Below are 27,963 nucleotides of genomic sequence, written 5' to 3'. Positions count from 1 at the left end.
GTGTGTGTTGTGTGTTTGCATGGGGGGCTATTTATAGTGCAGAAATTGGGAAAACGGTGTAACGATTTTTCTGCATTACTTTGCGCCCATTCCACTCTTTTTTTTTTAGTGAAAATAAATCAAAAGATATAAACATTTGGTTGTTGTATTTGTTTTTGTTGAGTAATTAGACTCGGTCTAATTAAAGCGATGGTTAATAGATCTAACTGTTATCTGCAACGGCTTAAAATAAGTGTTTTTTATCTTATTTTTGAAATATAAGTTGAAAAAAGTGTTTTTACTCGACACTTTTTTTAATTTCGAATTGTTTAAATTAAATTGATTTAAGTAAAAAGTTATAAGCAGTTTCTTATTAATTTCTATAGGTTATTAGTAGATTGTAAATATTAAATTTGCCACCTCGAAATCTTCAAACTCCAGTACCAAGAGTGTCGAACTGTCGATTAACAGTACATAACAAGTATACTAGAGAACCTCAAAGATTCGCAGCTTAACAAGAGATATAGTTTATACTCGTATCATGGTGCTCGTTTCCTGTGTATCGTCTGAGAAAATATTGCAAGGTTCTGACAACATCATCATCAATTTTCTTTTCTTTTTTCTTTCATTATTTAGTTGCTTGGAATTCATAAATTTTGGGTGGAAAGAACACCAATTCTTTGACATATAAGAATAAAATTGAAAGCCCAAGGAAACGATAAAAATTACAAAACTAAAAAGTTGAGATCTACGTTAAAAAATTAAAAATTGTTACAAAAAAATTCTGAAAATACGAGCTAGGAAATATCATCGTAACAACTCGAGAAGGAAATCCAAGTTCAAATCCTTTTGCTCATCTGCAGGATCACAATGAGGCATTAACGATGACTCAACTTAGAAATATCTAAACTATAATTCCCAAGTCAACGTCGAATGTTTGAATTTGTCAAAAAAATCAATAATTTGGCGTTAAATTTTTACTTGTCTGCAGAATAAATTTTTAATACTTTGAAATTTATATCGATCAATTAATTTAAAATCATTGAATTTGTAAACTTATATTAAGTGCTAACTTTATTTGTCATCTAAAAATTCTTAAACTTTGTACATGTTTTGTGATATATTTTTTACTTAGTGATAGTATGAAAAATTTTCCAAATTTGATTTGAGCTTAACATGATAATGTAGAAAATGAAAAATACATAAGAAATTTAAATTAGCTAAATACGTGCAACATATAAAATTTGTGGGATTTGAATTGTGAAAAACAATCCAATAAAAGTTGAATGTGAGTTCAAATGTATAAAAAAAAATATTTCAAATTTAAAAATATATTTCCTACACTTAACTTACTTTTTCTCTACTAGTTTTTCAATTTCCGTTCTTATATCAGATCGATCCCGATTAGGTAATTAATTAATAACAATTTATATTTAAAAAGAGTCAGAATCATTATTTATATTTCAACGATGATCAATTTGCACACATCAAATATTCAAACAGTTTTTATTTTATCAATCACAAATTCATGAAATATTTTTAATAAATTAATTTAGTAACATGTTTTGATGAAATCATTACAAAAAACAAGTAGAATTGCTTCATTCATTTTGAAACAAAAAAAAAAAAAAATTATTTGATTTTGACGTAAACTTAATTTGAAATTTCTTATTTTTCCAGACTTATTGTAAAAAAAAAAGTAACATAATTTAATGGGTAATAAATACCAGACCCAATTATTTTGTGTCTAATATGAATAAAAACCAACAGGTATCTACCCGTAAATCCAAAGTATGTAAAACAATTACTAATATTTATTGGATACGGGTGGGTGTCCTGATAGAGTAATACACTATTGGCAGGCTTAAAAGAGAGCCATTTAATAGGACTTGGAAGATCAATCCCTCCAAAAAAAGAACGTGACAACGAGGCTAAAATGAGTCATGTGCCAATTGGAGTGGGAGACATGGGATAAAAGGCATATCTCCATCTAGTAGATGCTACATTTGATGTACAATGAGTAAGTACTTGATGTAGCATGTACTTAAAATAAGGGTAAATTACAATGAGCTTTTTTTAACTTTAACATAATTACGAATACCATCATCCTTTGAAAATTACCGGATTGAAACAAAGAACCAAAACACCAATGAGTCTATAAACCATGGGGGGATGGGGAAAATGAAATGTATTATAACACTAGATAACAAACTACAACTAGTTCTGGAAAAATTAAGACCAATAAATAATCTACATTTTTTACAAAATTGATGCAAATCCTCATAAACTTCCTCAGAGTGGAAGCAACTGAGAGAGTTCTCCTAAACTCGGATTAGTATCTAAAGAGTGAGTTTCATCTATAGATTGCACCAGTAACAAGGTCAAAGGGTGGAGCATTGGAGGTTCAGTTCAGACTATAATTGTTGCAACAAGTTGGAGATCTTGTTGCAAATCTGGTTATGAGTTTGGTATTCTCCTAAGTAGTTTGTACAAGCCAAACACATTCTTCTGCTGCCAAAGGTATGGAATAAAGAACGAGCGGTACTTGGGAGGTGACAATTCCCGATCTAGATAAGGTAATGCTGCCAATACCTGTGGATAACATTACGATAGGGTTGCCAAAAATGTTTAGTATGTTTGTATGCATTTGTGTGTGTGTATGTGAGAGAGAGAGAGAGAGAGTTTACCTCCCATGTTTTCAAGTCACTTCCACGAGAAAGGTAAGGTCTTTGGAGCTGCAATTCTACAAGGAAAGTGCATTTATCTAGATCCTGGAACTGCAAAATTATTTACATAAAAATTGGGGCAAAAAAAGAGAGAGTTATTGCTACAGGTAAAATGATAAAATTGATACTCCCAGTAGAAGAAATTTTAATTACAAGAAATGAAAAAAAGAAAAGCAAATAGGCGGATGAATTACATATTGTTGATGTGATGCTTGGTTCTTGTTGTTGAAGTAAGATGGAGCTGCAGATGTTCCACCCAGTGTTGCATTGAATGGAAATGGAAGAAGACCTCGGAACCCATCATCTATCCACCTAACCTCCCCCACATACTCAGGAACAAGAAAAGATGATGGGAACCGGTGCCATTCACTTCCAACACAAAGGACGGAACCTACATTATGCATAAAAACTTACAAAAGTAAGAATGCGCATAGCGAACTACAAATGCCACAATAAACAGAACCTTCACGGACAAGCACAGCACAGCCCAAGAACAAAACACAACACTTGATTACAACATCAAACATTTTCCTCAGGATATATGAGGTCAAGAGTTGAAAAAGTATGACGAACATCTTAAATCATGTCAGAGATAGAACTGTTTGTTTTGTAACATTAAATACTTCTTTCTACACAGCTAACTAGTAACTACTGAATTTCAGTTGATTGAGCATGTTAGTTTGCAATTTCTTAGTATACCTTCTTGATGCACTAGAGAGCGTCACTTCTAATTCTCTAACACTCATTTTATTAACCAAACCATTGTGTACATCATCGTGAGGCATCCGCATTTACGTATATCAGAGTCTATCTTCTCAAATCAGAAAATATACAATTCCTAGGTAATTCTATTCTCCAACTTTTAATATGGTTTAACCTATTTTGAGCGAGTGGCGCCAGAAACTTTTTATTGTGTCAAAATAAAAGAAATAAGTTAATAAATAAAATGACAGAGGAATCAACCAATAAAAGTTCATTTCTTCTCTTTTATTCATATCTACGAGAAACCTTATGAACTTAAAGCATGAAAGACAAAGAATAACCAATTCTACTAACATTTTTCAACATCAGCTCACAGTTTGCGCATACATTCAAATTGAAGATAGATAATTGATGCCTGGAAGGGAGAAAATATGATATGATACTAGTAACTGTCAGTTTATGATCACATAGTAGGATTAAGTACAGAACTGTGCCTTACCTTCCCCTGCATCATCATGGTGTTCCAAATGCTTGTATATCTCCAACGGAGCTGAATAACCATTGATCAATGAAAATGTCCTAGAATGGGAAGCACATAAAATGATTCCAAGAACCAGCGGTCGTACAGCTTTAGCTATCTGTACAAGCGAAGCAAAAGTAAGTCCTAAGCAGCATCCATTCAGCCCAAAAGATATTGCTTTATGAAATCGGGTGCTTTACCACAACAAGCAAAGAAGAACCATTCGGATCGTACTTATCCCTAAATAGATCAGGAAAGCTCTCAATGACAGCTGAAGCAGCAACACAAATAAGTGGATATATCGGATAAAGGAATCTGCAAAATGATAGGATAATACAAGAATTACCAACCATTTTTATCTATAATTCATTTTACAAACTCAACTAAGATACATGCTCTCTTCCACGAGCAATTTCCACCCAAGAAATTTGATACGACAATCACTTTCTCAATTATATATCTCAGATTTGATAACAAATATCCATGAACCTGATAAAATCCTTGAATGCCATTTTTCGTTAGAAATTTTGGGTGTAGAAGACATTTCATAACACTTAGACATGTCTACTCCTCAAGAAAAAGAAACAGGACAAACGACAGTTTGGCAACAGTTCCAATTTATAAAAACCAATGATCCCCAACAAAAGATTTTGTTCCCATAGCTTGGCACAAAATCAATTCAACATAATATTCATCGAGCAAACACTATTACATATTAAAAAAACCATAGATCACCGAAAGATGTCACTATAAGTGAAACCAAACAAAGGATATCTGGAGAAAATACAATAAAAATTCCTAGTTTCAGGGTCAAAGGGCAGAAATTGATGAAATTACCTCTCTTCCTTGTGCGGCTGCAAAGACATAAAAGCTACCCAGATATAGATGGGTGAGACGATCACCAACAGTTCAGGAACATACTTTCTTTTTGCAATGGGAAGGATTACAACAAAAAGCAGAGCAAGGATGAAACAAAAGTTGAAGTTATTGAAGCCATTCTTCAGGTAAAACAATGGCCCCTCAGTACCATACAGATGACTCTCCCCACCACCTAATACATTATAGATCAATAAATTGAGAACAGATGATGTCCACTTTCCGTAGTAGAAGTAGTCAACAATAACTGATAGTGCCTGGAAAATTGGAGAAACATGTATAATCAATGTTGACTCGGAGAATGCAACAAATTAAAAACCTATGGATATAATCGTGTTTGTCACAGGAGTTTGAATGATAATTTTAACTCAACTTTAGATATATGTTTGAGTTGTTGGTAAATGTATCTTACCAAGAGAGTTACGGAAGTTACCACGCCAGACAGAAATGCCCACTTAAACCTTCTAAGTAGGGAGAAAATTGTGACTGGAATAAATGCTAAGATTGAGAACGGCCACCCGAGAATAACTCCAGTGGCTGCAACTGCAACAGCAGCTGCAGGTTTCTCAAAAAGAAACAGTGCAGATGATAGAGACATAGCATACATAGAGAACGAACTTGGTAGGAAACCTGCATGTTAAGCCACACCACAAGTTATTATGGTTGAAGGAAAAACATGTTTTTAATTCATGTCCAGACCTAGTCCCACATCCATATTTCCGATTGAAAACTCAATAAGTAATTACTTACTCCGAACTACCAACTCTCAGAAGCCATTGCCAGAGAACTCAAATATGCAGTGATGCATATGAACCAATCAACCAAATAAAATTAAGTTCAGGAGGCTTACTTACTGGTGCTAGCGAAAAAACAACCACTGGCTAAGCATAGCATTGCCAGAGTATATGAAGCGATACGTTTTCCATACTTCCTGGAAATGGCTACCACGAGGGCAGCATCTGCAATGACAGAGAGAATGCCAAGAAATATTCTCACAGCATAGAAGACTCTCACCTGAAATTTTTAAAGCATAAAGATTTAAATAAAAGAAAACTGGCTGCAGTTGGGTGGCATATCAAAGCAGAGGAATCTGAAGAAACATCTTACCTTTTCTTCTCCAAACCACCAAGAAGCAGGCCAACCAACTATGTTGTGGAAAAGAATATATAGATATGACCGCAGTGCAAACTCGGAGCTGCAGGGTTCAGATGAATGATATTGGTAAAAGTTTAACATCAAGCATTGCAGGGTTCAGATGAATGATATTGGTAAAGTTTAACATCAAGCATGCCAATGTTCAGCAACAATAAGATTGACATAATTAATGCCATGGCCCAAGTCATATGAGTAGCTACGAGCACCCAGACCACAATATAGGGCAGGAACTATACTAGAAAAATTGAAATAACTAGATTACCTACCTTAGCAATGCCCTTGCCCAGGACAACAGTTGTTGCATTTGTAAACAATGCATATAAAAGTAAACAGTTTCAAATATCTAATTACAACCGTATCAACAAGCATAATACAAATCATCCTTTTACCACATACAAAGCTTAAACCCAAACTGAAAAAAGATAAAAGAAAAACTTTTTCAGATCAATATGCTAACAACGTTTCATCTGAGTCAACTCTCCGCATCGTTCTTATTTGATTTCCACAGAATCCCTCTAGGCTACTAACTGGTCACAACTGACAATATCAGAAAGCAAAATTCACCACCCGAAGAGAACAACAAAGTCCACGCACACCACCTACAAGTTAAAAGCATCAGCTGATACATTCCTCAACCTCCCCGCATCCAATTTATCAACACTACTAAAAATTAAAATAAAAATCCCTAAGGATCAACGAAGTATAGAATACACATATACAAGAACACTGAGAGATAATCTCGGTTGAACCTGTACTCCCAGGTCTGGAAACCGGACTTGTAGAGGAGGAAATGCAAAGGCTCCCAGTAATTGAAGACTTCATCGCAGTCGTGTATAATGTTCGATGACGCGCTCATGTACCGCAGCATTCCCAGCGACATCAACGGCAGGAACCACCCCAACCCCCGGTCGCCGTCGCCGGAACTCGAACTTTCCGGCTTGTCCAGCTTGGAGTACGGCGAAGGAGACGACGTCGTGTGGAGATCCATCGGCGACGAGCGCCGCTGCCTTGTTGTTAGAGCCATCTGCTTTCACTCTCTTTAGGAATTGCTTTACTTTCTCTTGAGAATTTCTCAGTTTTGATACTTTTGCTTTTGTCTGTGGGAATGTCAGCCCACGACTTCCAACTACCCGAACCCGTTAACTTCGGGTCGGGTTCCAACGCTAGAGTGAAGTACATTAGGCTCCGGGTCGGGCTGAAAAAAATAATCAAAGTATTTGATATTTGATTAGAAATTGATCAGTACAAGTTTGTTTGAGCTCGATTCATTAATTTAATAAGATAAAAATTTCAAGCTCGATTTGAATTCAGTTCAATTATAAAAAATAATAATAAAATATATTTAAATAATATTAAATTATTCAAGCTCAATTCTCATTGGATTTAACTAAAGATCATTCGAGTTTGATTTTAATAATTATTATTAACCAAATTAAGTTTAGTGCAACTCGATAGTAATCCCAACAAGTTTGAATAGTAACGCGTTCAACTCGATTCGACTTGTTTATAGCCCTAATACCAGACATCGATGAGTGATATACACATATGGCATATGAATTAGCAATTTTAAATTAAATTGATTTTTTAAATCGATAACTAATGTCCCAAATATCAGTCATATATTGGTGTGACAGACACACGTGGTATAGAAGGTCCAGAGACGTACATTTTACCAGGTCCCACCTGCATGAGTGGTTATAGATGTAAAAAGATGACTTACAACATAAATGACATAGTCGAGTTATGTTAAAATTAGAGGTTGTGGATTTAAATTCTCAACGGACGTAACAACCAATTTTGAAGTTGCAAGTTCGATTCCATCAAGTTGTGTCAGTATGTAATCTAACAACCAATCAATTTTGAGGTTGCAGGTTCGATTCCATCAGGTTGTGTCAGTATGTAATCTAACAACCAATTTTAAGGTTGCGGGTCCGATTTCATTGGGTTGTGTCGGTATGTAATCTGTAAATATATTATTTGTCATAATCATGAATTAAGTGATTATTTTTACAATTGAGTAAAAGAGACTCAAAATTTGGGTTAGAATTTGGAAAAGAAATCCATCCTTTGCTTTGAAATAGTCATATTATAGAAACTACAACTACAGTTCTACCTGTCTTATTACATGCCTCACTTTTATGGAACTGTGAATCAATCACATATCAAAATGACTGATATAACTTCATTCTGTCCTATAATTAGCTTCAACATTTTCAGATGAGGACAGCAGATACTGACTGCTACTGAACAAAACCTTAATCAAGACAACAACATACTATTGTTAGCACCAACCTCAACAGGAAAACACCACCTGCTACATCAAAACTCACAAACATGCCCATGTTTTCTTTTGTCTGCGTCCCTGTTCTTCAACCAAGAACAAGAGTTGCAACCTACCCAACTTAGGACGAGCAATAAGCATCGGGCCAAGACAAAGAATTTGACAACAGAAAGAATCGATGTATCGCATGCAAGAACTGTATGAAAAAACAACCATTCCGTTGATCTAAACCAATGCTTATGTCTTAAACATACAATGTGATCAATCACATTTATGATGTTTGGTGATTTCAGAAAGAGGAGGGTAAAGATACACAAGTTTTCATCACCCCCCTTTTGCAATAAACATGGGGAGAAGTCGCTCGCCGACTTAAAGGGAAGAATGGGAAAGAAGAAAAAAGAGAAAGCAAGATATAATAATTAACCAGTGTTCTGCAGGCCGGCAGCAATACCCTTCATGGTCAAAATGAGGGTGTCCTCGAGTCCCGGGGCGTATTCACTCGTGGGGTTCAACTTCACAAGTTCAGCAGCTGGTTTCGATTCCATGTACTCCTTGGAAATGTGGGGCCTCAGCTTTACATGGTAGTTGGGGTCGCGAATTCGCTTCAGAGTATACGCCTGGCTCACGTTCAAGGTCGTGATGTAGGAGTCACGGAGTCGGAGCCGTTGCTTCAAGTAGGGGTCGCCTTCTAGGAGATCCTTGTGTCCGGCAATCTATGGAAAAATGAGAAGTGAATTCATCTCGACTCACGTATATGGGATTTGTTTTGAAGCATTAAGTTATAGATATGATATTGTTAATATAATTCGTTAATTACAACCACCACCTTTAAGAACGAGGAAGTGTTCTCAGGAGCTTCGACTTCCAGAGAAGTGTGATAATTTGTAGAGCAAGTCAGAATATATAACAGAATCAAACGTTGGGAGTGTTTGCAAGTGAGAAATAGAATTGGATGCGTTTGGGAAGTACGCTTTTAAGAAGAGAGCTTAAATGGAAAAAGACAATTTTAGCCTCATATGTTGAAACTTATTTTGAATAAAATTAATGAGGGTAATGTAGTCAAAAACTGTGTTGAATTTATTGACAAAAAAGTAAAAAGCAACTATAGGCGCACCCGTTTAGGTGCTTCTAGCTTTTGGCCTAAAATTGTTTTTTTTTCTCCCCCAAAGTTTCAAAAGCTAAAACCAGCAACCAAAAACAGCTTTTGCAAAAGCAAAAGCTAAGAATTGTTCTTTTAAACTTTAAGGGAGTTGCAAAAACTCTCTTAGTGTAATCAGTAACTAATATTCTGCCACCTTTTGAAATTAAATCTGCACACTAGTTCCAGTGTTAAAAAGACAAATATAAATCCTATGTTTTTGGAAATAAGAATTTGTAAACATTACAACATATTTAACAAAATGCGGTGATATGTGATGTTATAATGATAACTGTACTAACTATGAGGGAAGATCATTATAATTACCTTTGATATTTGTGTTAAAATTTTGCATGAAAAGTTTTTAAAGTCTCCAACTATACGAAAACACTGTTGTATAGGTACAAGAAATTACCTGGAGCAGAAGACTCTTGGTTTCCTCATAGTTGGCCCTCAATCGCTCGCCAAACGACCACAAGTCTTCCGACACTAGGAGTTTGTCATACAATGCAGCAATGCCGGGGTCTCCCTTGGCGAAAACCATCTCGACTAAGTCAATCGTGACTCTGAAGAAAGGCCATTCATTATACATTTCTTGCAGCATTTTCAGGTTCTTGATATCTTTTCCTATGGCATATTTGAATGCTCCTCCAAAGCCTAGCCAAACGGGGAGATGAAATCGGGTCTGAGTCCAGGCGAAGATCCAAGGAATGGCTCTTAGTGATTCGATCCCGCCACTAGGTTTACGTTTTGAAGGACGACTGCCGATGTTCATCCTACCATATTCCAATTCCGGCGAGGCCTAAGAATACAAAAGAATTGTCATGACAATTGATAATACTTGGAGATAATAAATAAATGTAATACAATATCTATAGTCACTTACTAGGCGGAAATACTCGACAAACCGGGGTTCTTTGAAGACAATCGACCGGTACTCCTCGGTGGCAACAACAGCAATTTCATCCAGCAGTGCCCTCCATTCTGGTTTGGGGGAGACAGGTGGATGCATTCCGTGTTCTAGTGTAGCAGCAGTGAAACGCTGGAGCGTCCTGAAGCACAAATGCTCCTCACCGAATGATTGTTCAATAACTTCTCCCTGAACTGTAACACGGAGAGATCCATGGATAGTTTCTGGTGGTTGAGACAATATAGCCAAGTGAGTGGGGCCACCTCCTCTTCCGACAGTTCCGCCTCGGCCGTGGAACATCGTCAGTTTCACGCCATGTTCCTTTGCAACTTTGATAAGCTCCTCCTGAGCTTTGTACAATTGCCATGCTGCTGACAGCCTACCAGCATCTTTACCAGAATCGGAGTACCCGATCATGACTTCTTGCTTCCCGTTGATCCGGCTTTTGTACCAATCGATCGAGAAAAGGCGTGCAACAGCAGCAGGGGCAGCCTCGAGATCAGCTAGTTTCTCAAAGAGCGGAACGACTCTTAATGGCTGCTTCACATGGCATTCACGTTGTAGAAGCTCGACTGCTAAGACATCAGATGGTGCTGTCGCCATTGAAATGATGTATGCACCAAAGCAGTCAGAAGGGAGTTCGGCCAAGACATGGAACGTGTCCAGAACATCAGCGATCTCTTCAGTTTTCGGGAGATCGGGTCCAAAGAGGGGACGTTTACCCCTTAGCTCAGATAGGAGCCATTCCTGACGTTGCTCTTTCGACCAGTCCCTATATGAACCTATATCCAAATGTCTCGTTATGGCATCTAGAACATCTGTGTGCCTGTCTGATTCTTGCCTTATGTCAAGCCGCACAAGTGACAGCCCAAAGGTGGAAACTTGCCTTAGAAAATCGAGAAGGCTACCGTCAGCTATTGGCCGGTCCCCGCAAGCACAAAGAGATCGGTAACAGAGCTCAAGAGGTTCCAAGAACTGAGGAAATAAGAATTGGTTTAGCACTTATAGATAAGAAGAGTGAAATGCATACAAGAACTACACATTCTCTTGGAAATGTTCTTTATTTTATATAACAAGAAGCCAGGAATTTATTATGGTCCCAATGGAGGGATGGGGAATGTATCATATGTGATCATGAACTTCAAATTGTAATGATGAAATCTATAGGGAAGAAAAAACCTGCTCAACATTGGTGTAAGTTGCCTCTTCTGAGATGTCAGACATTCCATGAGATAATAAATTACGAGCACGCTCACGTGTCTGATAGAGCCTATCCCTCACATCACCCAGAATGACACGATAGGGCTCGTTTGGTGGAATTGTTTTCCAAAATTCTGCATGACAAAGTAGCTCATTGGATAAATCACACAATGGTGTATATATATGTTGTAAAAGGATGTAAAATATTTAACTTGATAGCATGTCTGTTATAATTTTTGTAAAAGTTAAATCAGATGGAAAACATTTGGTTTGGAGAAAATGCTAAGAAGAATAGTTGCAAATAGAAAAAGATTTTGGAGATTACCTATGAAATGCTTTGCATCTCTCCTTGAAGATCTGTGGAGTTCATCAGCACGAGAACGAAGCTCGTCGGTGCAACGCCACATGGACAACTGGAAAAGGCAATTAAATTAGAATCAAAGCATCCAAATGAAGTGAAGGTTTAGCACTACAAAAACTCCATACATTTTGGTGGACTAATTATAGAATACCTCAAACATGAGATCCTCTATTTGTGAGTAGTACAAATTAGCCGCCATCATCCTGGCCAATAAGCATACATCCCTTGTGACTTCGGGAGTCACCCTCGGATTGCCTGCAGTTAATTTACAAAGATGTTTATATATCATAACACAAAAATCAGTACAGATACAAAGCAAAGGCGGCATTTAGTGAAAATTATAAGATGATATTTAGACATGCGGGAATAGATAAATTCAAGATGTATATCCTGAATTCTTTTAATCCACCAATGTTCACTAGTTTGTAAACTATGTAAAGATGTATACGTATCTCTACATATATGTGTGTGTGTAACTAAGAAAATTACCATCACGGTCTCCACCCATCCAAGAAGAAAACTGAATTAGAGGGGCATTATATGGAATACGTTCGTTAATCCCAATATTCTTAAGTGCTGTATCAACACGGCGCAGAAACTTTGGTACGCCTTTCCAGATTGTTTCATGAAAATAACTCATCCCTGCCCTCATTTCATCTTGGGGAGTAGGGGGAGTCCTTCGGATTTCATCAGTTCGGAAAGCAGCTTGAATCTGCAAACGTAGAAAAAAGATTGGAGAAAATTCATCAAGCATTTCTTTGATGATGATATATTACAGATACTGAATACCAAACATGAAATCTACAAGTGTAATGACAACACAGATACAGAAAGAAGAGTGCGGAAGTTCAAGTCAGCCATTTGAGTTAAAGGACTTTCCTCAGTCTATTACGTAACTAACTCGTGTGAAAACATTTTGAACTCCATATTTAGCCCCTGTTTGACTTGTACTTCAAAGCTGCATTTGTAGTACAAACACACATTCTCGTGTTGTTTGGCTCATTAAAATCCAATAATCACTTCTGGATTAAATTTCATACAAACCATGATTTGATAAAAGCTACAATTTATTGCTTTTAATCCCACTGAAAAATTCTTTACCTAATTACCCATTATGTCCATTAAATTACTTTTTTATTTCTTCATTAACCTTAAGGATGGGGTTAGTTTTGGAATTTAGTTACAATCTGCATTTGCATAATCAATTATAAAAATGTGAATCCAAACAGCATAATCACTTTCCTTAAAGTCAATTTTTCCAAAACCAATTCTCCCACAATCAATTATGAAACGACCAGGCCAAACTGGGCCTTAATGTCTTGACAAGTAATATGAAACACTAAAACCTATGCAGGTTTATCCAAAAACAAAATTGCATATCCAATAAAATTTCTCATATTGGAAATGAAGGACACAGAAGACCTGAATTACTATTGTGAACTTATATAATATACATTCTATTTTATAATTTTGCTCCTCTTTCCTCTTTCCTCTTTACTCTTAGCAACTTTACCTCGTCTCCTGTTCAGGATAAAGGAAGTGGGATACTTTATTTTGGGTCTGTGGGATGGAGAAGAATAAAACTTAAAGATAGAAAATTGAGGAAATCTGTAATGCTGCTCATTACTCAGTCAGAAAGTATATGAAACAACTTATTGTATGCATATGAACTATAAGCATCAACAATTTTACCTCTCTTTGCAAAGCCTCATCAAGCTCCTGTTTATCATCAGGTGTAATATCTTTCGCATACAACTGGGCTAAGCAATTCCGGATCCTTAAAAGGGCAGATTTAATAATTTAATTAAATAAGCAAGTTTTTATCACAGCTATAACAGAAAACCAAGTATAATCCAATAGCATGATGGATTAGAAAGATCGCCACCTTGCATGCTTCTGAAGCAAGGATCTTCTTACAGACTGTGTAGGATGAGCCGTTAAGACCAGATCCACAGTCTGATTCTTCAATGCATCAAAAACTTCTTGAGGAGACTTCTTCAGATCAACAACAAGTCTCTTGATAGTCTCTTCTATGTCCGATTCAGTAGTCGCATTGTTCTCGTCAGTATAATCTCCCTTTTTCCTTTTGTTTCGACGGCGGTAAGCAATCTGGACCTCCTCAGCCAAGTTGGCCAAGTTAAGCATGTGCGAGAAAGCCTTTGCAACAACAATTGAATCACCGGGATCCAAACTAGTCAAGACATTTCCGAGCTCATCCAACTTTTTAGGATCATGTTTGCCTTCATACTCTGCAGAAAGCTCGTAACATTCTTGCACCTAAACAATAGATGAAAAGTATGCCATTTAACTCTAGAAATTCATTCCTTCCTAAAAGTCAAATAGTGAAAGGAAGCATAGAGCAAGTTTTTCCAACTTCAAGAAACACTGATGATTTGAATTAGTGATCAAGACTATGATGAACCATCCTACAGGCGCACACTCCCATTGCAATAAAACCATATTCTTTTTTTTCAAATTGCGATCATCTTTACAAGGAATACTATTAAATATGGACATAACCGAAATCCACGACAGCACGTCCAAAATTTGAATGCAGCAAAATTGAATTTCATATTACATAGAATATTTGAGATACGGGCAAATGGCTGGAAAGTTTTGCGGTCATCTCCGAGGAGGATTGCTATGCTGGCTGCTCCCCTCGCCTTTTTCCCAATCAAAAGAATATATAGGCATAACTACCTGGTCCAGCCCCCAAATGGCTTTGACCTCTTCACAACTAACATAAAATCCAATCTTTACCAACAAGACCATCAGAAGGGTTCAACTTTGATTCTTGCACATCAAGATCAAATCTTTAACATCACAATCAAATCAGTACTAAATTAAAGCCACAAAATCATCATCTCAAATCAATACTGAATTGAAGCCCACAAAGTCAAATTCCCAAATCCCACACAAAGTAACAAAATGCAACAAGAGAAATTCAGAGGGCATACCGTTTCCCTGAGATCCTCCCCATGCAAATCCTGAAGAATATCAAGAAATCGATCCAAAAGCAAGGCATCATACTCAACAAGCTTGTCATCCTCAGACACTTTTCCAGGAACCAGGAGCCTCAACTGGGCATCAATGGACGCCATCTTCTCCAAATTCCTCGAGGCCATTTATCAAGCCTTCACTTTCTCTCCAATTGCACAAACACCCTGCAAAAATCCACGATTTCCAGTCAGTCAAAAACTCACCACAGATTACGATCACAACCCACAAGAATTTCCACTACACAGATCAAAGAACACAACACAAACACAGCTTCTTCATGCAAATCCGCAATCAAGAATCACATGCAAATAGATATCAGCATTTTTTAAAATGTGGGCTTCATTTTTTCTTCACTTTTTCTTGAATCCCAGAAATCCAAAAGTCTGAGTGTGAGTGATTGTGTACCTGAATCTGGGTCACTGAGATTCGAGGAGAAGAAGGGGATCAGAAAGTTAAGAGAGAAGAAAGAGTAGATGAGAGAGAGAGAGAGCGCTGTGATCCAAAGACAGCGGCCGGGATATATCTATATATAGACAAAAATCAAGAACAAAAAGCACCTCCTCGTCTACAACTTGGAAAAAAAAAGATTAATTTTACCCATTTCCTTATTCAATTTTGTTACCTAAGTTCTTGAAATGAACCTGCGGGAGATCGATGTTCAATTCTACACTCGATGCGCTTTTCCCGAAATTATTTTAATTTTATTTCATTTTAGCAAAAATGAAATTTCATTGGGTTTACTAATTTTGTAATAAAGTTTAATTGTTTAAAACATGATAAATTATATCTATACTCGTAAAATTTAATCTAATTATAATTACATTCATATTAAATTGAAATTTACAATTATCTCTCTGAGGTTTGCAAAATTTTATTAACTCAATTAAAAAAGTAAAAATATTTAAATACTCTTATTCACTTTTTATAGAAAAAAATATTAAATAAAATTTGGAGAAATGACTGAAACACTTATTATAGAAAAAGACCATTCGACACCCAGTTTATTTTCTTATCTATCTTTTTGTTGCGTTATTTTCCATATCGTTGTATTCAATTGTCTATTCGGATATTTTCGTCGATAGTCTTCGTTTTAAAGGTAGTGCGAGCAGCGAAGTGATTGATGATGGAAATATAATTTTCAAATGTATTTAAAATTAGACCAAAACTCAATGAATGTAAACATAATTTGATGTACGTAGAAATTTGCGTGCAAATCACATAATTCAACCATTTTGTTGACTGAAAACGTAAAATATTTCTTAAAACTAAAAGCAGGAATCAATTTTGGTATCTCTTTATCAAATTTATTTTGATGAAAATTGTGTTTTCATGTTAAAAATCCATAATTTACTGTTTAGTTCATACAAAAAAATAGTTATTTAAGACTAATTTATTAATGAAAATGGTTCAAAATATTAGGAGGGGAAAGGGAACCAAAAAAGAATAAAAAAGACACATGTGTGCTCAATAATGCACTTTTTTAGTCAAGGAGAAAAAGTATAAAAGAAAGGGTGAAGTCTGGGCCCCCAAATCAGTACAGTTTGTACATCGACACATTCTGGAAGTTGAGGGCTCATAATTACGAAATTATGAGCTCGAATCCTATAAATATATAGTTATATTAATAGTAGTTGTTGATTTATAATAATAGTTATTGGTTAGTTATATATATTTAATAGAATTAATTGCACTTAAACCCTATTTGAAAATGTGAAATTATACTGTATCTAAAAAAAACTCCAAAAATACACTTATCCCCTTCCGAAGATTTATTGTTTACACCTGATCCCTTTTGGTTAGTTTTTGGATGAAAAATGATGACATTAACAAAATAATTACATAAATTTTCAATTTTATCCGTAATTTAACATGCCCATACAGTAATTTTGAACTTACAAAGCAAAATTTTATAATAATGTTAACCATACTCCACGCATATATACATATATATTACATTTATCTCTTTATAAGTACAAAAATATACATAAAAATATTAAATAAGGGGCAAAATTAAAAATTTATGTAAATTTTTTTGCTAGTATTGGCAATTTTTATTCAAATTCTAGTGAAAAAAATATCAGGTGTAAAGGAAGAATTTTCGAAAAAGGTGTAAGTATAATTTCAAAAAAAATTTATAAAAAAATTATAATTTTATATCTTTAAATGAGATCTAAATATAATTGCTCCTATTTAATATTGATAAATATCATAGAATTGATAATTTAAATTTATGATATAATTATAATTAATTAAAAAAATAAAATAAAATCTCCATTCAAACTGGGATGTCTTTTCCCTCTTTTCTTTGATGGAAATTCTTTTATTAATTTATATTGGTCAATGTCAGAGATTACCAACCAAATTGATATGCCTAAAAGATGCTTTCATTATCATTTAGTTTTATATATATATGAATAAAATTCCAAATATTCTTAAATGTATGAAGTCAATATTATATTTAGAGAATATTTGGTTAAATTTATTTTGAATATAAGTCTACATATTGGAAAAAATATAATTTTGGTCTTGTAATATATGAATTTTTGCAATTTAATCTTGTAATTTTAAAATTTTGTCAATTTCATCCTTTTTTCGATCTGAAAAATCTGCATGTGGTTTACACAAGACCCAATTAAATTGTATTTTTAGTCCTGTAATTTAAGATGTGTTGGTATTTTTAGTCCCGTAACTTTGGGAGTTGGAATTTTTGGTCCTGTAGGAATTGATTTACATGATTAAAATTGCAGTTAACAGAGTCATGTACAAGTAACATGCAATTTTTTCTTTATATAACTTATAAAACAGTGTTTAGTATTTATAAGATATTAAATCTTATTTTAAAAATTATTTTTTGAACTATTTAGATAAAATAATATTATGAAGTTTATTAAATGTTATTTTTGTGATTTATATGATTAAATGAAAATAGATTGTTAAAATATTAAAAATAAATAAATAAATCAGAAACTCTTTACTTTTTTTTCAGAAGAGTTTATAAACTTTTTTTTTTTGTCTTATAAGCTCATTTTTTAAAAAAATATTATCAAATGTTTTATAATATATTTATTTTTTCTACAAATAACAATCTCTTTAATCACATATTTTTAGCAATAATTTTCTTACTGCGTATTTAAAGTTGAAATATTGTAATATTTTTTACGAATTATTATTTTATTAAGTACAATAACAATAAAAATTATTCACATGCATCGACGGTGTATTTTTGCCGCTAGTATTAATTAAGATGAATTTATAATAACTATCATTGATCGGTAAAATGTATGTAGACCAAAATACCCCTTACACATACTTATTTTTTTACTATCTATTTAAATTTAAATTTCTATCAATTGTTTTTTTTTTTTGTTGTTATTCATGCAAGCATTAATTTTATTATTTGTAATTAATTATTCACTTTATTTTTATTTAATTTAATTTAATTAAATAAATATTATAAATGGCTCTCTTCTTGAGGTGCAATCCATGCCTTGTCAGCCGCCACCCACCCCCATATAATATTCTCTTTTTCGGTGTTTAAAAAAAAAAAAAAACCCAAAATGAAATCAAAGCATGAATTCAAATGCGTGGGATGTTGTTCTACTATATAATAGGTATTATTTAGATTTTATTAATGTAATATTATAGATCAGGGTATGATTATTGTAATTATTTTTTATTATGTATTGATACTTGACAGGAAATTATCGTAATCAAATTATTTCAATTAATAATAGTTCGTTGCTTCAAATCACAAAAATAATAAAAAATTATCTCCCTTAATAATTTAGTACAAATTTCGACGTCTTTTGGATTAATTGCACTTAAATTAACAAAAAACTTAAAGGGCTAATTACATCTGTATCTTCGAATTTATAATTTATTTATACAAATTACCCCGACTTTTTAAAAAATTAAATATCCACCCATAAGAAACATGACCAACATTTATATAACTCATCATTGTTTAAGAAAAAAAATCGCATGTATACTTAAAAAAATGTCAACGTCATTACATAAATTATCATTATTTTTTGCAATGTCATGCATGATTTATGTAATTTATGTAAGAGAATTTATAATCATCTCAAACTAAAACAATAGAGGTAAAAGTTTGAGTTGTCACAAAGATGTATTACTTTATTTTTCCTATCTTTTCATCGTTACGAATAGGGAAAAAACAAAAAGCAGTTATGAAAAAATATTGGAGAGATCGTGTCCACGACTTTTACTATATTTGTCCAATCCTAACATTTCTCGAGAACAAGAAAGACGATTTGTTTTTACTTTTGTTTCGTTTATACAAATATTAGCCATTATGCTACGCAATATTTGTGTGTATACCGTCAGATAAATATAATAGAGAGTTTAAAGAAAAAATAATATATGATTAAAAACAAATCAAATAATAAATATGAGTGAAGGTAAATAATAAATATGATAGAATATTAGCAGCTAAAAGATGACGTGGACTATTTAAAATAAATAAGTAATTATATTGGTACAAATATTTAAGGATATAATCGATATTTTAAAATTTAGTGTTGTGTTACAAACTGTCAGTTTTGAGTGAGAACTGACTCTTTTTTTTTTTTTTATCAGTATAGAAAAAATTATAGCCCGAATTGAGTGTAACCGAACTAAAATCAATTATATGGTAAGTGCAATATATTTGTCATATGATTGGTGTATAGTTCACAAAAGTTACAAATCGCACGACAAGTTTATACACTTGTCATGTATTGGTTTGGTTCGGCAAAATATTATTTTGGTAAAAAAATTTCATCAATATGCATACATACTAGCGATATACTTGAATTTTGAAAATATTAAATTATGCATGCAAATTATACGATAAAAATTTAACTTTTTATTATTTAATATTTTCAAAGTTATCGGGCATAATGAATTTTCTCTGATCGAGGTGAACGTTATTCCTCAATTGCAGACGCGGAGTTTGAGTGGCTTATAAATATCTCATATTTCTAAAAAAAGCTCTTTTTCAGAACAAAATCCGTGAAACGACTTATACAAAATCAGAATAAAAAGTGTATTATGTATTAAGACACGATTGAGTCGCAAGCCGCGTTGGTTCTGTTATTATTTTTGGAGTTGTGGTGGATGAGTGTGGTCCAACTATGATTCTTGATGCAAATCCTCGTCGGCATCTTAATTTTGTCTTCCAACTTTTGCTTTGTCCTGTCCGGGAAAGTTGGTTGGATAATGTTAACTCCCACCACTGCCCAGTTGCAAAGTGTGCTTATAAATTTTTAAAATATTTTATAAAATATTTTGAAACTTATAAAATGTTGAAAAGTATTTGATTGATTTTTTTAGAAAAAGAGCTTATAAAATAGCCCACAAAAATATTTATTTTTTTAAAAAATATATAAAAATTTAATTTGTAATCCAAAACTGTATTTTGCAAAAATTGGATAAAAACTTGATAGGTATTACAATACGGGTTCCTTGTTGAGGGACATTAGAATGCGGGGAATAATTATTATTTTTCGAACAACGATGGTATATTTATAATTACATCAAAACTGAGCAAGAGTGATTGTAGTATATACCTCAATTTTTATATTCTTATTTAAAACTGTAAGGGTAAATTATATTTTGTCATCTGAATTATGTCTATTTTTGCATATTGGCATCTAATTTTTTTTTTTTTTGTGTCAATTTGTCATTTCAACTTTACGAAATTTGCACTTTACCCTATATGATTTATTTTTTGTTGTTCTTTTGCTGAAAAATATCATATGTTGTGCATATGCGAATAGTATTACATTACATAACTCTTAAATATCACATGTACATTGCATGTGATTTTTTTTACAAAAACTTGGTGGAAAAATAATTATGAATGATAAAATATAAAATTTAAAATTTATATGATAAATTGATAAAAAAAAATTAAATATTAAAATATAAAAATTATTATAGTTCGAACAACATAATATAATTAATTAAACTTTAAATCCATCTAAAAATGACTATTGGAATTGAAAAAAAAAAAATATTCTAGTGGGGCGGACACCGGTAACCGTGCAATAAAAAAACAGGAATTATTGGAGTAGAGACTAATTTAGAGACAGAAATGTCTGTATTTGAGGTCAGATCTCTGGTTGGGCAGTTGATAAGTGCACTCAACTATGTGGTCGGTGCTGCCCAATTATTGCTGTTCACACACACTATTTAATAGGATAAATTATAAAATTAATTTCAACTACCTCCGGACTAACGAGATCTGACATAATTACGAATAAGTCTTATTGCTTGAATAATTATCAATATTTCTGATTTTAATAGCCGTCTAACAATTAACCCATTTTCGTTAGTTTTCATACAGTTGATAATTTCATACCACCATCCAAAAATTACATAATTTCACCAAACATCAGGTGGTATTACACCCAAATGTCTGGGGGACTCGAATTCACAACTTCGAACTTGTTCATGAGACCTCACTATTAACTACTAGGCTAAGACATCATCGGTTCAAACTTTGTTAAAAAACTACAAATTGTCGTTTTTTTTTCCTGCTGTAATTATTCTTTACCTAAATCACTGATTATGATCATCAATAAATTTTAAATTTTTTAAATTAATTTTGAGAATAAGGTCACTTTAAAAAATTTAGCTGCAATCCTCGTTTACATAATCAATTACGAAGCCAGACATCGTAATCCATAGAAACTGAGCCAACAAACGTCGACATAACGACAAAATTACTTCCACATTTTCGAAGCATTATGACTTGCTATAACGCTATAACTTTTCTTTTGACAGAAACGATAATTATATGATTATATTAATATTTTAATAAATTGAGCAATTAATCAATACATCAATTTGATTAAAAATCAAGAAATAAATTCACATAAAGTGGGATAAGTATCGACACATACTCGAAACCAAAACCTCAAATTTGTTCATGAGAACATGATCTTACGGACATGAAGACATCATTGATTACAATACTATAATTAGAATGGTATGTTTGAAAATAATAAAATGTGAAAAGCATATACTTTAGTCATTATTCGGATCTGACAATACATGTGCTCCTTCCATTATTTCTACAGAGAAACTTATGAAGAGTTGACCGTTGATTTTATAGTCTCCCGCCGTGACTTTAGCATAAAATTAAGGGTAAATTACGTTCACCCCTTTTCAAATATGAAGTAATTATAAATATTTTTTTATTATTTAAAACAATTATAAATACTTTATAATTTTAATATTAGTCTAATTATGAATTTCTATCCAATTTAGCTGAAATACTCTTTTAAATTATAATTATAATTATATATATATTTTTATTTATAATTTATGGATTATTTATTTTACGCATTCTCAATCAAATATTTTTTTTTCCTAAAAGAAACCAACGATAAAGTAAATTTTTTTTAGGGATATATAATTATTTTTTATTTAAAGGGATATTTATAATTTCACAAAAAATGAAGGAATACTCGAAAAATTCTAAAGAAGTTAGCTGTAATTTACTCTAAAATTAATTAAGCTCAATCATAGAGGTTTTAATTTGTACACATATTATTAGGTTTGCAGGAAAAAAAATAAAAAAAAATTGAAGAGTTAGAAAAATCGAAAATTATTTAATTTAATTTAGACTATAATTAAAATATTTGTACAACCCATATATAGTAGGGGCTTGAATTTAGATGATTTGACTTTGAAAATAGTGATAAGTTAGTGCAATTATTGGACGCATGGGTTATTATATCATCATATATTATAAGTTATAAATTATTGGATTATAAATAAAATGGTCTTGACTTATGGATTTATGTGGTAGGAAATGAACTTCAACTCCACCAATCAATGAAGGGTTTTTGTTTATTGTTTTGGCCCTTTACATCATTTTCAAGATTATGACATAATTGGATATTCTTTTTTTTTTATATAAATATAATTAGTTGTCATCGCACGTAATTTTTGTGTGTATATAATAAATATATAAAGTAATATATTATATTAAAAATAAAAAAATAATTTATTAATTAATATAAAATTTGAAAAGTTAAATAAGCTAGTTATTTTATCGGTTGAAGGGTATTTCTTATTTTATAGAAAATTATTGCATCGGTATCATTAACCACCGTTTGTGAGTATGGAAAAATCTATTCTTTTAATATAATATAGATGATAAGAAGGGTAAAGGGTATAAATGGTCTTTTAAAGTTAGGTTTAAAATCACTTTAATTGTTCGTCTTCATTTCTCGACCTTATCATCCATAAAGCTCATATTTTGTTTCGTTCAAGTTCCTCGATCAACTTTCTGGTAAAGAAATCACTGGATTTGAAATTTTAATTTTAAGGTAAAAATGATCAATTTAAGTTTGAGTTTTGCACGTTAATTCCTTCAAACACCTGTATTAATCGAAAATGACTTGAGAGTGAAATGATAAGTTTAACTTGAACCGTCCATTTTACTCTTATAATTTTTTGGCTGGAACGTGACTTGCAGACTGGGATGAAATAAAATAGGACTAACTACATTTACACCCCAGATCAATGACTCGTTTACACAAATCGCCCACGCATTCTGAATAATTACATATACATCCAGTAGACACATCAATATTATTTCCACAAACCATCCTATTTATTAAAAATAGCTCATACACCCCCTGAAAACAACATCATTACACAAACTGCCCACCTTTTTTTTTATTTTTAAATGTGATTTTTATAATTTTATAAAAAAACAAATTATATTTTAGGAGATATAAATATAATTATCCCAATGATAATAATAATAATAATAATTGAAGTCATGCCCACACAAGATCCATATTAACCGGCACATGCTAGTCCATCCAACGTCTGTCTTTGGTGCCTGCAACATTTAATAAATTAACACATTTATATTCCATTCACCAACTTTTAATATTTCTGATTCTCATTAATTATAATAAACTATGATTATATAATTATGAGGTTTTGAATATAGATTTTATCAAGTGTGAATGTTTATCAATTTTTTTTTGTATAGTAGTAATATTTAGAGTTGATTAATGAGAGTTATGTTGATTGATAATTAATTAATAATGCAATAATCTATGTAATTAATATGGTAAGAAATTTGTTATAATAGGCTAATCCATTTTTCACCTCGAAGTTTTGAAGCGTAAAATCGTTTAGGATTCTGACTGAGATACCAATAATTTTTAAATTACGTTTGGGTGGAAGGATTTGGATATGGTGAAAGAATTTAGGAAAAGCATTTCGAACGATTTCGTGTCGAAAGAAAAAATCGAAATTCATAAATATTTCAAAAAATAATTCAGAATTAGAGTTGAACGATTTAAAGTTATTTTTAATACACTGACGTTAAGCGGAAAGGCCTTACTATTAGTGATTTTGAAAATACAACGTATGGTCGATTAAATAATAAAAAATATTTATAATTATATCAAATATCATAAAAATTCATTCACTATGTCTGGATTCATTTTTAACTTATTTTGGTGTGTTATGTGGAGATAGAGAGAGAAAAACAAAGATAAATAAGTATGTGTTAGAGATGGTGTGTATGTTTCGATTTATTTTTAGAGATAATATAAAATAAGTATGGTATGTTTGATGTTGTTTAGTGGGAGACAAAAATTACTGTTTATTGTCAAATAATGTCTCTTTTATATATATTTATATATATGTATGAGTATGTATATAATTTTTTTAGTTGTAGAGCCTACAATTAATGTAGACTTATTTTGACGAAAAATAAATAAAGTACTGTTTCAAAACATTTATAAACACCATCAAAATTTTCAAAACAAATCAAGACAAATATTTATCATATTTTAAAATGGGCCAAAAATGAAACCAAACACTATGATCGTGATTTACCGTAAACAGAAAAAGTGTCCTAGGCATTTTCCATAGAGGGCCCAGTTTTGATTTGGTCCTGTCCCATGGGCCCAGTTTGTCATGGGCCTATGATCCAACAAAAATTGGACCCAGGAGTTCCCCACTTTCAGTGGTGAGTTCGGTTCGACCCAACAATTGGAGGTTTTAAAAGACACTTTTGAAACTTAATTATAACTAGCAGCCGGGGACATGCTCGATGAGTGTGCAAAATATTTAAAAAAAAAATAGTATTTATATATTTATGAATAAAATATTAAGTAAAATACTCTTCTTGCGTAATAAAATCAAGAAATAAGTTTATATTAATAGTCGAAACATACTTGATATGTATGCATAATTTTAAATTTTATTATATTTTTTGTCCGATTAAAGAAAAAATTGAAAGATGAAATAAATAATTGATCAAAATTGAAAGAATAAAAAATATTAAAATATGCATGAATATAAAATTATTAAAAGAATTAATTAATTAGAGAAATTAATATCTTTTAAATAAATAAATACGTGTAAGCGTACTTTTGTCGATAAACATCTCGCCATCCAAATTAGTTATTCTATGGGCTACGTCTTTAATAAATAGTATAGATTAATATATACATCACATACCTACTCGTCCGATGAGACCCGAAATCAGTAACATTGAATCTGGTTACAAGACCTCGACTTTAACCATTAGATTAAAACATCATCAAGAATTATGATTTGCTATATGGTACATAATGAGTACCAAGGGTGGTATTATTGATGTGTACGTTTTAAATAATATATAAAATTTAAAACATTTATATACTTTATATTTATATTATTAACTTTTTAATGAGGAAAAACATGATTAAATAATTTGAACGATTAAATTGGAGGGAAGGAAGGTAACATTGTATGTTTGGAAAAAAAATGAAGAGATAAAAACACATACAAAAAAAAGAAAAAAATTCATTGCAATTTTTTCCTTTAATTGGGATTTCGTCGCAAAAGTTTATCGTTGTTTTGACACGAAAAATTAAAAATTCTTAAATTTCGTTGCAAAGTCATGAAAAATTTCGCGGCAAAGGGCCGTGGCAATAAGCCTATTTTTTTTTTTTTTTTTTGTAGTGAGATATTAACATGTATAATATAACGATTTTCTGGTAAAATAGGGTTAAACTCTATAGGATTAAAATTTGCATCAATAGTAAGATTGAAATCCCAAAACTCTTACTTGGCAGAAAGTCTTTACTATGTTTGGTTTCATGTTTTGACATTTCTTGAGACAAGATAAAATACATACAATGTTTGTTTTGTAGCTTTTACATTTTGTCTGTATGTGCTTTTATTTTTCAACTTTCTATATATAATATATATACATTTATATATATAATATGAAAGAAATATGATTTGACAATAAATAGTATTTTTTGTCTCCAAAAAATACAATATTAAACATACAATATTTATATATAAAAATGTATATGAAAAAAAATATGCTTTGATAACGAACAGTGATTTTTGTCTCACAAATTCCAATATCAAACCTACACCACTTATTTTAAAATATTTTAAATTACCTTAAAATACAAATTCAAACATACCATTTATCTCCAACACACACTTATATATTTCTATTTTTCTCTCTTTATCTCCAGAAGAAAACACAAATTCAAACATTATGCTTAGGTTTGAGTGGTATGTATGTGGTTGTTTGTCTATTTCTATAGTTTGTAGTTTATTTTGTCTTTTTTTATATTTTGTTATGAAATTATTATGTGTTTGATAATTTTTGAATATTTTGATGATGTATTATACGGTATAATTGAGTATTTTTTACTAAAAGAAACAAAAAGATAAAAAAATAAAATAGATTAATTTGAACCAAAAAGTTTTTTTCTGCCTAGTAAATTTGGAAATTATGTAATGGTTGAAAAATAAATTAAATAGGGTAAATTACACTTAGACTTCTTTTAAAAATATAAAATAATATTTTTCCCAAATTTTTTTAAAAAAATTCACACCCCCTGCGAAAATTCTCCATTTACACCTGATCCCCTTCTGTTAGAATTTGGACGAAAAATGCTGATGGCAACAAAAAATAAATATATAAATTTTTAATTTTGTCACTCATTTAATATTCTTATATGTAATTTTGTATTTATAGAAGGATATAAGGGATATATATATATATATATATATATATGAAGTGAGGTTAACATTATTATATTTTCTCTCTTATAAGTATAAAATTAAACATGCGAATGTTAAATGAGGTACTAAAATCAATATTTTTTTATCAAAATCATAATGAAAGGGGGTCAAATGTAAATGATGAATTTTTAAAAATGGTTTAAGTGTAATTTTGAAACTTCTTTGGGAGAAATTATAATTTTGTATTTTTCAAAGGAGTGTAAGTGTAATTAACTTAAATTAATATCTATTAGTGCTACATTTGGATATCCAATGAAGCTTAACTTAGTTAGTGAAGTTGAGGGCCCACAACTCTAAATTATGGGACTAATGGGTTCCAATCCAAGCACTTTAACACTAAGGATTAGTATATTGATTGTTGTAATAATCAGTGATTGAGATCATTTTTAGAATTCTCATTTTTGATCCCGCAGATTTAGAATATAGCACTCTTGATTGATCTCACAATACTTTTTCGTTGGCTATTTAATAGAAAATATCACATGACCATTAAGTGAAAGAGACCAAAACTGCTACTTTTTTAAAAATTATAGAACCAAAATATTACTTTTTGAATGTTATAAAGCCAAAAATGAGAATTGCATAACCAATAGGACCAAAAGTATAAAAATCCTAATGATCACGTGTGCTTCTAAGCACGTGGTATTTCCTTTAAAATATCTAACAAAAATGTGATATAGGACCAAAAGTGCTATTTTTTTAAAGTTATTAACTGCAAAAATAAAAATTCATAATCAATGAGACAAAAAATGAAATACTAAAATTACGGGACCAAAAATATTATTTCTCCTACGATTTACACACACACAAAAGAAAACACACTACATTCCGATGGAAAGATTTGAACTTGAAAAAATAATTTAGAGAAAAGAATTTAAAATTTATCAATATTCACAAATATAATTTAAAATAAAAATCAAAATATTTGAGGTTCTTTAATTTAGTATGATCCAAAAAAATCTAACAAATTTATTATTAAAAGTTTACAATTTTAATTCCAAATGAAATTAAGAATAAGAAAATAGTGTGTGTTTGAGGTG

The 27,963-nt window shown here is 31.7% G+C and overlaps 2 protein-coding genes across 2 annotated transcripts; both read right to left on the bottom strand.

Moving 5' to 3' along the window:
* LOC105176939 (dol-P-Man:Man(6)GlcNAc(2)-PP-Dol alpha-1,2-mannosyltransferase) lies at window positions 2,105-7,035 on the bottom strand. Its single transcript, XM_011099923.2, has 10 exons — window positions 6,708-7,035; window positions 5,911-5,998; window positions 5,658-5,817; window positions 5,216-5,433; window positions 4,765-5,060; window positions 4,128-4,242; window positions 3,907-4,045; window positions 2,900-3,096; window positions 2,667-2,756; window positions 2,105-2,571 (listed from the first exon to the last, which is right to left on the bottom strand). Exons 1-10 carry the CDS (start codon window positions 6,980-6,982, stop codon window positions 2,437-2,439), a joined length of 1,713 nt encoding a protein of 570 aa, XP_011098225.1. The 5' UTR covers window positions 6,983-7,035; the 3' UTR covers window positions 2,105-2,436.
* Window positions 8,441-15,411, bottom strand: LOC105176938 (phosphoenolpyruvate carboxylase). The gene is made up of 11 exons (XM_011099922.2): window positions 15,254-15,411; window positions 14,806-15,012; window positions 13,734-14,125; window positions 13,541-13,625; window positions 12,338-12,560; window positions 12,000-12,103; window positions 11,813-11,900; window positions 11,467-11,621; window positions 10,264-11,262; window positions 9,793-10,179; window positions 8,441-8,952 (listed from the first exon to the last, which is right to left on the bottom strand). Exons 2-11 carry the CDS (start codon window positions 14,971-14,973, stop codon window positions 8,659-8,661), a joined length of 2,895 nt encoding a protein of 964 aa, XP_011098224.1. The 5' UTR covers window positions 14,974-15,012; window positions 15,254-15,411; the 3' UTR covers window positions 8,441-8,658.

The sequence above is a fragment of the Sesamum indicum genome, linkage group LG14, assembly GCF_000512975.1.
Source record: "Sesamum indicum cultivar Zhongzhi No. 13 linkage group LG14, S_indicum_v1.0, whole genome shotgun sequence".
NCBI lineage: Eukaryota > Viridiplantae > Streptophyta > Magnoliopsida > Lamiales > Pedaliaceae > Sesamum > Sesamum indicum.
The sequence above is the reverse complement of the archived record's forward strand: the minus strand, read 5'-3'. Positions and strand labels throughout refer to the sequence as shown.

Coding starts and splice junctions, on each gene's coding strand:
- LOC105176939 (XM_011099923.2), bottom strand. CDS start 6,982: ATGGCTCTAACAACAAGGCAGCGGCGCTCGTCGCCGATGGATCTCCAC. Junction 5,818..5,910: donor GGTGGTTTGGAGAAGAAAAG/GTAAGATGTTTC, acceptor TAAAAATTTCAG/GTGAGAGTCTTCTATGCTGT. Junction 4,243..4,764: donor CAGCCGCACAAGGAAGAGAG/GTAATTTCATCA, acceptor ATCATTTTGCAG/ATTCCTTTATCCGATATATC.
- LOC105176938 (XM_011099922.2), bottom strand. CDS start 14,973: ATGGCCTCGAGGAATTTGGAGAAGATGGCGTCCATTGATGCCCAGTTG. Junction 13,626..13,733: donor TTGCTTCAGAAGCATGCAAG/GTGGCGATCTTT, acceptor TGCCCTTTTAAG/GATCCGGAATTGCTTAGCCC. Junction 8,953..9,792: donor CCAAGAGTCTTCTGCTCCAG/GTAATTTCTTGT, acceptor ATTTTTCCATAG/ATTGCCGGACACAAGGATCT.